This window comes from Ornithodoros turicata, chromosome 1, assembly GCF_037126465.1.
Source record: "Ornithodoros turicata isolate Travis chromosome 1, ASM3712646v1, whole genome shotgun sequence".
Taxonomy (NCBI): domain Eukaryota; kingdom Metazoa; phylum Arthropoda; class Arachnida; order Ixodida; family Argasidae; genus Ornithodoros; species Ornithodoros turicata.
Window position 1 is genome coordinate 61,905,382 of NC_088201.1, and position 13,987 is coordinate 61,919,368.

Sequence of the window (13,987 nt, forward strand, 5' to 3'; positions counted from 1 at the left end):
TTTCGTTTCTGTCTTCTTATATTACAACAACTTTATTTCGAGATCGAGAGTGGGGAGGTTCATCGCCAGAGGCGCTTCTTATATTGGTGCTGTCATTACTTCGCAATTATCGTACTGCATGTAGCTGATATGGATCTTCATCTAAGATGTGCTGCTGACGTGGCGGTCTGTATAAAAGGGTGCATAAACTGATTACACGTTTAATGTCGACACGTACTTAATCCGATGCAACGTATGAATCCGAGAAGCAAAAAGAAACAAAAAGAAACGAATGTGTGTGTTTCGATAACAGAGTCAGTGGAGCGAGCAACAGAACCATGGTAGCTGTTCGGTGAATTATCCGTTCCCTGAGTAATGCAACTAAACCATGAACTTTTCCACGGCACCTTCTTTCTGCCCCTGCTGCACACGGCAGAGATGCAATCGTACACTTCGTATGCAGGTTCCGTAATAGCAGGAAACACTGCTGCGTCCCCCAGTAAGTGAAATGAGAAACGTCGCTCTCGATGCAAATGCCCTATCATTACCCCTATCTTGCCTGCGCGTTAAACATCAACACCTAATGCGTGTAGCCTTCACGAAGACACGCAGGGACAACGGACTGATGCAATGCGTGACACCAACTCAAGTTAAATTTCACAAAGTTGGTGCGTCTTAGAATGTTGTAACGCTTTTCAAGTGCACACTCTTAATGATCCACACTCATCGCACACACACTTCATTCATAGTGGAGGTGGTGCAAATTTCTAAGTCTTTCATTTATACCATCCTTGCTTTGAAGCCAGTACTAAAACCAGAGAAACCGTGCTGGGTGGCTCCGCTCTATGGACATCAATATCTGATGAGATATAAATGTTCCGCAGGCTTAGGAAGTCAATGTAAACGATAGCCTACATAAATATTATAGAGTTTTAGTGCATTGTACGCAATCGCCTTTGCGTACGTAAGAGATAGCGTTGATGGTTCTGCGCACGCCCATAACAGAAAGAGAGCTTCGCGCAGTGCAAGAGCCACCAACGTTATTCCTTACGTACGCCAAGGCGATAGCGTACGATGCACTAAAAATCTCTATTAGCAGGCATGCAACAATGCCGATAGAAGTCCGATGTCACTTGGTACGAATGTGTCCACTTATCGAATATTCTGGTTTGAAACCCAGCTGGAGGACGTTACCAATTTCGTGGCATGGTACTCGTTGAGCAGGCACATCATTCTCGGTGAAGGACATTAAATAGTGTGTGCCGTGTCCTGTGAAATTTGTGTGTATGTTAAAGAACCCTCGGCGGACAAATTCGTCCTCGGGGGCGAACTGCCCGACATACAAGGAGCACACTATCTACGCAATCGTACAACTGGAATTCACGTTACAACTGATTCATCAAGTAGCCAGGCAGTGGCTAATCTAATCAGTGTGCGAAACGCTCTTCTTTGACCTTCAACTCAACCCTTGTCCCACTATCGACCTTCCAGCTAATCTCGAACAGCGTGCCCGATACATATGGTAACCATCCCAAATATTAGAGATATCCGAGTCCGGTACGGTCCGGTTGGCCAGCCAGCACAGGAGAGGAGGATGCATCAGTCCGTCACATCGACACACTTTCACCGCTACCCACAGGAGGATGCTATACAAAGTGGGGAAGAGCCCAGCTTTCTCTCTTTTCCTTCGTGAGGTATCAATGCATTGTTAGGAGACCTAGCCATCAACGTTGGCAAACAAAAAGCGAAAAGAGAGGAACTGTCTTGTGATGATGATGCTTGAAGGCGAGAGTGTGTGATGTCACACTGCTGCTTCGGCCTAGCTAGTATAAAAGACGGCGCCTTTGCATGGAGATTCACAAAAGCTCGCCAAATACTCGGCTTGTGTTCGAAGAACCGTGAACGTTGCATCCTACGCCACCCTTTCGGTAAGTGTCCGGACCATGGAGTATGATGCGACAGGATTATATCTTTGCGGTCCGCTGAAGAACTTTTAGGGTAGGCCTCCAGGGCTCCAATGTCCCATGGGGCTAAGAGCCCCGATAATAAGATCAAGTCTCGCACACATGGCTAACAACGCGAATGCCCGGGGTTCAGTGGACTGTTCGATTTTTAAACCCTCGAGGTTCACAGTACTTACGAAAAAGAAATCACGAGTACGGATTACACCGCGTCGGCTAAGGTTACGTTACCGTTAGGTTAGGTTACTTCTATTCTGTGTTGTGCACTAGTTGCTCTCTTGTACAGGAGACGATTTGGTTCTGAGTTCGATTAGTTTCACCGCTCCAGAGCGGCTTTTAATGTCGTGTCCGGCATTAAACACCGTTCTCACACGTAATAATGCTTCTCTCCATGCGAAATCTCGTTATCGAGCTCATGCACGGAAATAAGGTTCGATGTTTGAATGAAGCCAATCCCGTCTAACGACTAATCGCTTCCTCTCACTGCACACTTACGTTACACATGAGCCTAACACGGTGGACGAAGAGAAAACCTTCTTCCTCCACCGTGCATCTTACTCACGCAGCTGCGATACACACCTTTTAAAGCTTTTACGATGGACTAACATTACTGAACCAGCGAGCATTGAACAGACTTGCTTCGTCTACCGAAACTCCGAAACTGCGAGTTCACTTTGTCTTCGTCAACCCCCATGTGCCAATGCGATCCATGCATTGACACGGTCATTGCCACAAAATAATGTCGACAAGCGGGTACAAAGGCACCTCGTAACATACTTTAGCCACAATGCACACGTACTTTCTCTAACCAAGTATTGCCTGCGTATCTGCAAGTCTGTCCATATCTACATGCATAAACGGCTTCACATTACTAGCTCGTACCGTGCTTGTCACGTATACACCTGTCGTTCTCTATGCATATACCACACGCAGCACACGTTCGTGTAGTCAAACTCACACAATTCGTCTATCAGAAAACGCACTGCCAAATTTAATTTCGAAACCAAATCAAAAGAGCAGCTATTTTACGTCTAACGATTTTGAAAGCGATGGAAGAAGCAAAAGATGAAGCCGACCCGGAAGGGGTGGCAAGTTTTTGAAGACACGAACTTCCAAAGTAAAGCTTCTTCCCTGCTACCCTGAATACTGTCGTTAGGAGTCATTTGTCCAAATACGTATTATGTTGCTCCTCTCAAAACACGGTCGCAGAAGGAAAAAAAAAAAGAAGAAGAATCACCACAAGCTTCATGACAGTGCCGCCAAACCCAGTAATGCTAATACTGAACACGACGCTAAAGTATAACGCACACACACACATCCCGCGTACATAACTCATTAGGTACGAACGACCCTACACTGACAATGAGGTAGTTAAAGCGAAGCATACTCTGTACCGCTTGATGTCGCGCCCTCAAGACCTTTGTTGCGTGTCATCATACGGCCTTCGCCAATTGTCTTTAAAGTGACCGGAATCATCAAGGCCTTGAAACCAGCTCTTTTTTGTAGTATGCCTGCAGGAGAGAGAGACGGGTATTCGTTTTAGACAAGCAGTGACTGGGGAAGTTTAATGTAGCTGATGTGTGTGTGTGTGTGTGGGGGGGGGGGGTTATGATAATGCGCGCCACAAGGAAATTGATGTAATCGTAAAAATCACGGCTGGCCGCAGGGGCAGCAACGGCTTTCCGTTTTTCCGTGCACTCGGTCAAAACATATTAGGCCAGGGATTTGTTATTTTAGTCGAGAGAACACCGCGTATTTAAAACCGCGTACTTCCATTTAAAACACGCAATAGAGAGGGATATCATGCGAGGATCCTGCGCAGTTGTTCTAAAGCTGGTTGGTTAAGTATTGCGTGAAGGGTAATGATAACTGCATCTGGAAAATAAGCAGTTTAGAAGTTTTCATCTCTTGTGAAACTCTTCGACCCCAAAAGAAATAACACACAAACAAAATGTTCATTGAAGTGCACAGTAAAGAGACAACCTGATAAATCGTGGCTTACGTCACGAGACATCTATGATCATGAGCGACGCTACAGGGGTCGGTCTGTAAATTAACTTTGTCCCTTGAGGGTTTAACATGCGCCAAAATCTCAGCACATGGCTCACCGTATTTGACGTCCCTCGCGGAAGACGGCGTGTTCGAGCAACTTGCTCTGCGACCATGTTGCTAGCGCCCTCGGCCGGATAAAGAGACAACCTGTATACACGCGATTATAGGAATCACCATGGGATGAATTCGAGGAACCTCCAATTGCCACCAAACGAAATATTTCGGATGTAGTTCACAGCGCCTGCTTTATGATCGATTTCTTCACGGTGGACGTAGTAGTTTAGTTCAAGAGAGTACACTGTCGCCATTCACAGTGGCGTCATGCGTCCCCGGGAATGCCACATTCATGTCGCAGATATGACGCACACAGAGAGAAATTTCGGTAGAAGAAGTCATGTGAGTGAGAATACAAGAAAAACGTAGATGGGGACTGAATTGTTTTCATTCAGTCTCTGGGTGTCACGAGTTTTTTGTCACTGACGTTTTGTGAGCACGGCTAAGTTGCAAGCGAGCTCCACTAGTATCAGGAAAGACTGGACCGGACTAAGACTTAACAGGGCGAACTGCACTGTATAACGAGCTGCCAATCAGCTGACGTAAGGAATTATATCACTGTCTCATGATTCGCTGAGGAAGCAAGGTAGTTGGATATCTGTCACGTTTCTCGTGGACAGCTCTCAACTGAAAGGCGCGCGGTGTGCATATCCTGTCCATCCGATTAAATATAGCAATGCCATTCCATACTCGGCGATGGATTCCCAGAAACTGTTAAGGCCATGACGCTCAGCCTTTTAGGCTGTGGAGAGGAAAATCTTTTTCTCGATCTGCAAAGCTTATAAACGCTCCGTTAGAGAGCTCTCTGAAACGAAGCGGGATAGGGATAGGGTGCTCTAATACCAGCTCCATCTACACAGAGGGAGCTAGTATTCAGGCCCCCTAAAGCGAGAACTGAGCGGCGCTGTTGTTTCCCGGAGGTGTCCAAAACAGTGAGGTCAAGGCGCGCACAATAAGTCCGCCAGCATTGTTTCGAAACAAAATCTTCGACTCATCAGTCTAATGGCGTGAGAGCATCGGCGCCTGGACAATTGCTAAAGCGTGATTCTTCACTTGGCAAAAGTTTTTGTTTCCACTGTTTTTTCTCCCATGCGGACGTGAGTTCGCCCTCCCTCCTACACATATGAGGTCAAAGTGGAGAGTCTGGCCTTGTTCCATAACCGGGCCTCGGATCACCTTGGCAAATTACCGATGGTTGTTGAAGGAAGCGCTCAGAGACATACACTGTGATGAGATTGCACAGAAAGCGCACTGCACTGATTGGTCACCGTTATTCGCATGCCGTTGACAGCGGTGACGGGCAAATACGAGGAAAATTGCTACAGGATCATTGATGTGTGGGTTCAGCTGCCGGAAATACGTCTGCCCATTTTCTGTCGTCTTTTTTTATGACGCAAACTGGGAGACCAATTTGACGATTATTTTGGGAATCCGATCAATTTTGGAAAGTATGTTTTTGCCCAAATGTTTGCCCAAGAGGTTCATTAGTTTTCTTAATGCGTGCAATAATGGTTTTATCATAGTGCATATGTCATTCTTGCGTATTATTTTTAGATGATTATATTATAGTGGAATTTGTTACAACTTAAGTAATTTCAGAATCTTTATATTTATATTACCACAAGGGCTGTTCGGCTTTAACTATAGTCATTATAGCTGGTAATTATATGAGTAACATATGATCCATTTAGTTTAAGCACGGGACTGCAAAGACACGAAAAATCTTTCTTTGTGTACGAGCCGTGGGTTGCCAACGGAAGAAAATTACACGGCGCGAAACATCCTTTAACGCGAATTTGCTTTATGATGTTGTCTTTGTAAACGGTGCAGTCTCAAGATGCGACACGTCTTCTGATGAGCTCATTCGTGCGGTATGGCTTCTTGAAGCCATCCAGGAGACGTGAGACGTAAGACCCTGTACTGACAACATGATGCAAGCAGTAAAGTTCGAGGCTGCAGGCCACAACCTTGAAACGCAGGAAAAACCCTACAAACACCTTCGAACGATTGCGTGTGCATAACGTGTCAGATGATTATGAAATCTTTTCAGACAGCTTTTGTTTGGATAGTCCGTGTAACCGACGGGTCAAATGAGTAACAAAGTTGAACGGATAATTGGCCACGAATGCGGCGAAGCTAAAAACATAAGGCATCGGCCACATAATTTGGTTCGCACTTGACGTCATAGATGCACTCTGCGGTCAAGATTTTGTCGTTTATCGGTGGCTTGAATGTTACGACACGAGAAAACATTTGCACGAACGAATATGTAATCGATAATACGTGCCTTTGCGTCGCCTTCACACACCGGTCTGCCCGTGGATTAGTTTTGCCCACCTGAGGGCTCTCTCACATGCGCCGAAATCACGCGGCACACCGTATTTAACGTCCCTCGTTGAAGACGGTGTGCCTAAGCAACTTGTACCTTGCCATCAAGTTGCTGGCGTCCTCGGCCGGGTTCCAAACCGCAACCGAATTTCAGTAGGCCGACACGTTACGAACTGGTCCACCGTGGCCAGTACGAATCTATTATGGCAATGAAACGGAGAGAAAAAAAAAAAGATTTGTTACTGTGAGGGTTTATGTATTTTTACTCAATTAAAAAGTGTGTGCGTGGGGGGGCGGGATATGTTTAATGCAAAGTAAAAAAAAAAGAGAGAAGGGAAAGGTTAGCCACGGTGTAGAAGTGTGGGAATCCATCTGCTTTCCACTGGGTTTTCCGCCCGATCCGCCCGAGTCGCATCTATATCTGCGAGACAAACGGGCGATATTCAGGTCTGGGAGGTACAGGCGGGCTGTTTGCGCAAATGCCTTAGCAAAGGAGGCGAACGCCTGCTCTTGTGCCTCCCAGACGCCGTTTCTCTTGAAGACAGATGCGACAGGATTGGTCGGGCCCAGAACCCAGTGGGACACGGACGCATCCGCGGTCATTGCGGCGTTGGGGCTCGAGGCACGATGAAAGGCAGTTGGGAGCGCGGTGAATAAACCTGTTGTTGTGGCAAACTAAACTTGCTTTTCTGTTGGCCTGGGTGACACGGGTGGGTTAGGCCTAGAACCCCACGGAGCGATCCCCACAAAACCTGCCACTAAAAGATCGTTTTTGCGCCATTGGCAGCGCTTGAACTTCGGTCACCACCGAACTTCGGTCGAGTGCCAGACTGGCACGAGGTTCGGGTTCTGGCTTGGGCGGCAAAACTAATTTTCCATCGGCTGTTTTTCTACCCGATGTTTCTACGGCATTCCAGAAGCTAGTGTCTGTGTCTGTTGCTGCTCGTATAATGAAATTGCCTCGGTCGAGCCTATCGAACTGACCCGTATGAAACAATCTCGATTAAGTAGAACTCCAGCCGTTTTGCGCCTTGAGAATTCGGCGCACTGTCCTGCGGCAGCACTCCTGGCGTTTATGGCTATGGAGGGTACGAAGGTCGGTTCCAAGATGATGCTCCTCGATTAGGCGGTGGATTTTATTCACACGTGTAATAATAGGGGGTCGAACTACGGGTTGCATCCATAGATGTTAGTGCAAGCAGCTCAATCCCACGCATTTCGCGTGAACATTTCAACGATCAGTCGAAGTTAACTGAGAAAGCATGGCCATCTTACACAACGCTCACATAGCCCGGATCTCGCGCAGCTTAACAGTAGCTCCTTCCTGCTAGCTGCTTTTTAAGTAGCTTCATAAAGTAAGGAAGTGTCTTTTTACATTACATTACTTTTTTGTTATATAGTTACAATCAATGGCGATATATTCTAGGTCAAGTGGGGCACCTTATCACCGCACTAACCACCTTCTGGGGCCTTCTCCTCGTGAATTTTCCCTGATGAACATTTTAATTGTGTAAGATAAGGGTTGGACGCGACAACATCTGCTGCTTTTGGGGCACTGAGGACGAAGCAGACTTCAAAAAAAAAAAAAAAAAAAGGATCGACCCAATATAACGCAAGGAGATGCCCCCAGGGATTAAGACAAATTTGGTTGTCATTTTTCTTCCTTCGTCAGAAGCGCGCTTTTTCGCTTGGCCTTCAATGCAGGGGAGACACAGGGCTGCCACAGTGCTCCCCGCTGCGAGGAATTTGCTAACCTGCACCAAATGCATCAGCACACCCAAAAAAGAGCTGATGCTGGTATTGCACCGAACTTCTATCTTTCGATCCATGAAGAAGACCAAGAGACACGGACACAGAAGACGACACACGTAGGTTCCGTTCTGTGTCCGTGTCTCTCGGTCTTCTTCATGGATCTATACCAGCTAGCCTGCACTCTTTCCCTTGTTTCTATCTTTCGCATTTAAAAATATAATTAGTCGAAATTAACGAGGACAACACACCAGGACGTTGCTAGTACGACCATAAGGTGACCCATATTGGACCTGGAATATATCGCCATCTACTGTAATTGTGAAAAAGAAAAGAACCCCATTTCTACCTTTCAAAATTATGTACTTTGTTTGTGCAGACACAGCGTATATGGTCTGTTGGTACCCCATGTGTGGTATCATTCATTCCATGCGAAGCAAATACTAAGCTGTTTTCTACCATACCCTCACCGTGAGATGGATTGCGATCGTACATCGTGTGCTTACTAACGTGTGTGTGCGCTTCGCCTTGCGGCAGCAACCCTAACACGAAGAAGGGTGGTGTCGCGTCTACGCGACAGCCGCGAAACTTCGCCCATAGGTTTCCCAACTAGCGGTAACCTTTGCAGAGCCCCGCATTAAGCAAGCGCACAAATCACTCGCTCAAGTTGAAACGCGTATAGCGTGGGTTAACTTCGCCGAAACGCCATTAACATAACCGTAAACCAGCAACCTCCTCCGGCAGCGGCGAAAAGAGTATGCACGCGAAAGTGGCACAAAGGCACTTTACGCGACCCTCCTGACCTTTCGTTGCAAAACTTTGCCCCATGAACATGCGTCTGCTCATTGCTGAGCCTGCTTCGACCCCACCGACCTGGAAGATGTTATATAACGAAGGAGCCGTCAGCAAAAGGAGGTTTTAGGAAGCGGGCATTGGAAAGAATTGCGTGCATACTTCCTGGAGGGCCCACAAAGAGATCCGCCTGGACTTCCTCTGTCATCGCGTGTTGTCGGCACAGAAGTTAATGGGGATGAGTAATTGCACGGCCAGTATTTGCTGTCACGCATGAAAGAACAATAGTTGCCTGACATTGAGATGACGTCGAAGATTAATACTAGGAGGGATGATCATCAACGGTTGGCAAACTGGAGGTGAATAGAACGGCCGCCAACAGGACGAAACCTTTGGTGTTCCCCTTCCGCTCTCTATAGCTTATGTGAAACAACTCTGCGCACGTCAAACTATCTGGCGTCAATGTAGATAAAGGGCGTAATAAGTTCAGGAAACTGGACCACTGTGATGACGTGAATCGGACGTTCATTCTGGCACATTTGGATTGGACAACAACAACAACAACAATAATAATAGGTACATACATGACAACGCGATGAGGTATTTCACCGCAGGAATTACGATATTCTACCTCAATGCATGTGGGTTAATATATAAGAGGGATGGTGATGAAGGTGAAACATACATACATGCACGCGCACATCAGAGGCAAGGCAACTGTCGGGGTTTGCAGTTCATCCAGTCAACCACACGTGGTGTAGTACAATGGATTCTCACACATCACATTGCCGTGACATGAGAGTCGCACGCTATCAAAGGTCAGGGGACGGGAGCGTCCTTGGATGCCAACATTAGCATCAACGAACGATCATTGGACAATATGGAGATTATCCTTGGGCTTCGCCGAAGTCACATTGCATATGCACACTCGTTGTTACTAGGAGTCGCAATGATACTGGTAATAAGTTCTACGTGTGATTTCCTTTGTGTTGGGCCTCATCTCTCGGACATCGTGTCACAACTGCCGTTACTTTTATCTGCTCTCAACACTGGCCGAAGTATACATGGACGTTGCTTTCACTCACAGGCTTGCAAAGACGATTTTCTAGGTTTAATGCATTAAAATACACGTGCAATGTAAATGTACAATGTAAAATGCGAGCCAAGAAAAAAAATCAAACCCCACGCCACGCATACGTGCTGTCGTTCCTGGTATATGGCGCCTGTGTTATGAAGCCCGGTTCAGTTCCGGTTGAAAGGTCTTGAAATGTCTAACTGCAAGTGTACACTAGTGTGGAAATGAGACATTGTTATGCCGACCTGTAAAAGTCTATTCTTGCCGAAAATCCGGGCGCAGCGACTATACATTTACTGAACGCAGATAGAGCATCAGGCGCGGATCTAGGGGGAGGGTCCAGGGGTCCGGACCTCCCCCCCCCTCAATTCCAGACTTGAACATAGGGTTCAATGGACCAATCCCAGCATGCACGTGGCACTTGTCCATAGCGGACTCCCCCCTTCGGAAAAATCCTAGATCCGCCCCTGTGGAGCATTGTGTTGTCCACATATAAGGCTCTGAAGGTGATCCAGTCCTGGTAAATTCCAAAGCGATAAAGCTTCGTAGCAGAACAACCCAAATGCAACCACGCAGCCTGCATTGAGTAACTGCTGAGCTCAGCTTGCCGGCCATCCTCTCCGTGTATGTTAACTGTACTTACCCCCCACCCCTCCCGCTATCCTCTATTTATTTATTTATTTATTTTTGTTTCAGTATACGCGACAAGTGTGCGTGTCTAACATATCCTAACGACACCCTAATTTCTCGCTACCATTTCTGGCAGTGCCGGCTAGAGTTTGAAATTAATCGAACTTAATCAATTAATCAATCTACTTTAGTTTGAAACTAATCATGCTGTAGATAATCAATTAATCAACTTCAGAATAGCGATGCCATTGTCAATTCGATAACGCTGTTCGAGAGCTCCATGTGTTAGCTCATGTTTGAACAATGTTATTCTATTTACCAGGTGACTTAGCAAGAGCTACAACAATGAAGTGTGCCATCGCATTCGGTGAGTACTCGTCTTGTTAGCATGCGTGTTTGGTTAATCTCGGGCACCTTGCGAAATTGACCTTGTTACTCTGACTGCACTTAACAAAATACTTTGGTCTCTATGTACGTTCCCAGTAAGCTTCCCAGTTGATGCCACCACCGTACATCGGCTGCGTACATTATTGCCCGATTATGTTCCCCCACGTATCTCATAACTGAATATTATTGGATAAAAGAAACTATAAATGTATCGCTGGATTCTGGGTGTGTTGTTGCGCAGACGTTTTTAATAGGAGCGTAACGCATTTCTTGCACAGAGACATTTACAGAGCTCCTCTTTTTTTTTCTCTCTCTCTCGAAACTATATGATCCGTAAGTTTACAGAAAACTAAATTGCTGACACTTCTTCTCGTGAAAACAGCATCCACTTTGGCGATGCTTGTAAAGTCACTGACAGTAAACGCAAACCAGGCCAGTTCCTGAGCTTGTCATGTTTCGCTTTTCCATGTGCACTGTCATTCGTTCGTTCAACTGTCCCCCAGTGCAAGTCTTACTTATGATGGTCTTGAATTTTCAGCAATTTTGGCCGTTGCCATCACTGCTGCCAAGGACGAAACAAAGGCTAAATCTGCTATTGTATCAAAAGGAAGGGTAAGCAACTTTTTCTTTAATGTGCACCGAAATCTCAGCGCACGGCACACCGTGTTCGACGTGACCAACAAACTTGTGCTGAGACACCAAGTTGCTGCCATTCTCGGCCTAGTTCGAACCCACAACCGTGGGATCACTATAGGCGCACGCGGTACCAACTGGTCCCACCCAGGCTTGTAGAGCCTGGTGCTAGACAGCCGAGTGGGCCAGCGGCACAGCAAGTACTGTCAACCCTAATGCCGTCGTTAACGGTGTTCGATCGCTAATTACCTCCAAGACTGACCCAGGCGATGCCTCCCTTTATGAACTGGGCTACGGTGTTAGTTCGCAAGATGGTGGTTTCCATTAATATGACAAAGTAAACTTAGGCAAAAGGAGGAAAAGTTTCGACATCCAAATCATTCAGACCTGTGTGCGTATAGAAAGGACGGCTGTAACCCCTATAAACCTCCACCGTGATCTATCCTTTGGGTCCTCACGCAGGTACACTGATGCGAGATAATGCCAGTTTTAATTACATGTACCTAATACTCTAGTCAGACGGTAAACTAAAGGCCGTAAACGGAACGGCCGTGGTGGTGGTGGTGATGGTGAAAGGGCTTGCCGTTGTCGGCCTCACGTATGTGGGCAACGTCACGACTGACGCCCTGGGGAAATGTGCGTCCTGGGCCGACTTCTAGGGGAACTGTGCCGACATATGTCTGAAAGCGTCTGAGGAAAACAGCGGAACGGCCGTAACTTCACCGGTAGCACGCTCCTAACCAATCATCATCTCGAATGACATCGTTCTCTGTTGAAAACTGGAGGCGTACGCCTTTTTTGTGACAATCATGCAGTACATGATTGTCATTAAGTTTGCCGTCTGACTAGGTTACTAATCAGTGTCCCTTCCTCACATGCAAGGGCGCATGCATTTTTCTGCGGAACGCTCTTCCTCGCCCGCTTCTACAGAAATTGGCCCACACGAGCTAAACTGTCTCCTGACGTTCGAGGGACACATCGTACCTATTATTCTTAGCTATCCGCGAGGAATAGGCACTGTACGTACCCCTGTCACGTGCGTCTCTATGCATTGTACCAGCATATTTCCATGGCTCCAAAGAAAATTGACTTCACTCTGTCTTACTTTCCTTCCCACAGAGCAAGCGTGCTGCCTACGAACTGCCAGATGGCGTAGAATTCATTGTAGGATCCGTCAAGACCAGCTTCCAGTGTCCAGCCCGCAACGGTTACTTTGCCGACGTGGACAACAACTGCCAACTCTTCCACGTGTGCAACGTCGTCACCCATCCAGACGGAAACACCGAAGTCCAGCAATACAGCTTCTTCTGCGGGAACCAGACAGTTTTCAATCAGCTCACCCTTACCTGTGCCTTCCCAGAGGAAGCCGTCCCATGTGGCAACGCCCCAGACTTCTTCTATGTCAACGACAACATCGGTATCCCTGATGCTCCTTTCCTGACCGACGCCGACGTGCAGAAGGGCGTTCAGCTGTACCCCGGCTACGGCCAAAGCAAGGCAGCGGCCGCCTCCAACCTGAGGGAGACGCGAGTCCCAGCAGGACAAAGAAACTACAACTATGATAACAACCAGCAGTATCAGCACCAGCAGCAGCGTTATTTCCGCTAAAATGTTTTGTCATTGTGTCACGTCCTGTTGCACGCGTGTAAACTGCTAAGCTCTAATAGGAAAATGAGTGTGGAAGGGATGACATAACACCGGTGTGAAAAACTTCACCGTAGCGACAGTCTTAGCTCGACTAGTAGGTCATACGAATCAGACACATTACTTCAAAAGGAGCGTTAACGTAATGAGCAATTTTTAGGTAGGCGCGGTAGGATCGTCCTCTGGGTACAGCCCAGAGAAATATACGACTGGCCGATTTAAATTTCCTACTGGAGAACAAGAAGCACAAGGCAAAATGACTATGACTGATTACTTCCGCATTACTCGTCTTCTTACTAGAGTCCCACGGACGGTATAGCCCCGAATTGTTAGCGGCTGTTGGCAATTCCCGATCTTAAGCGTGCTAGAGTTCAAGATAGGTGAAGACAGCAGTTACCACAAATTTCAGGTATAACTTCCCAACGTACGCTACATGTACGACGTTCAGAAGTGTCCTTACGGCTTGCGGTAACCTGGGCATTTACTCCAGCTTTTACTCAAATGGCATTAGCTCTCGAAACGGTTACGGCGCGTGTCTGAATGGGCAGTGACTGACACTAGTGTCACTAGACGACCTTTACTGGCCTTTGATTCCGTACTCTACTGCCTTAAATATCAACAGACTCTCGAACTGTAACGAAGTACAATGTTGGAGACAGCTAGCTAGGTCAGTTGATAGTGAATGGCATGCTCTTCAGTCCCA

At 46.9% G+C, this 13,987-nt stretch overlaps 1 protein-coding gene across 1 annotated transcript; it reads left to right on the forward strand.

Annotated features, from left to right (window-relative positions):
• Positions 1-1,785: 1,785 nt before the first annotated feature.
• Positions 1,786-13,539, forward strand: LOC135399412 (uncharacterized). Its single transcript, XM_064631234.1, has 4 exons — positions 1,786-1,907; positions 10,943-10,987; positions 11,546-11,619; positions 12,760-13,539. The coding sequence occupies exons 2-4, from the start codon at positions 10,966-10,968 to the stop codon at positions 13,246-13,248; spliced, it is 585 nt and encodes a 194-aa protein (XP_064487304.1). The 5' UTR covers positions 1,786-1,907; positions 10,943-10,965; the 3' UTR covers positions 13,249-13,539.
• Positions 13,540-13,987: the final 448 nt, after the last annotated feature.

What these genes read in the sequence shown, in the direction of transcription:
- LOC135399412 (XM_064631234.1), top strand. Translation starts at nt 10,966, where the DNA reads ATGAAGTGTGCCATCGCATTCG. An exon ending in GAAGTGTGCCATCGCATTCG is followed by an intron (nt 10,988 to 11,545) that starts GTGAGTACTCGT and finishes TTGAATTTTCAG; the next exon opens with CAATTTTGGCCGTTGCCATC. An exon ending in CTATTGTATCAAAAGGAAGG is followed by an intron (nt 11,620 to 12,759) that starts GTAAGCAACTTT and finishes TCCTTCCCACAG; the next exon opens with AGCAAGCGTGCTGCCTACGA.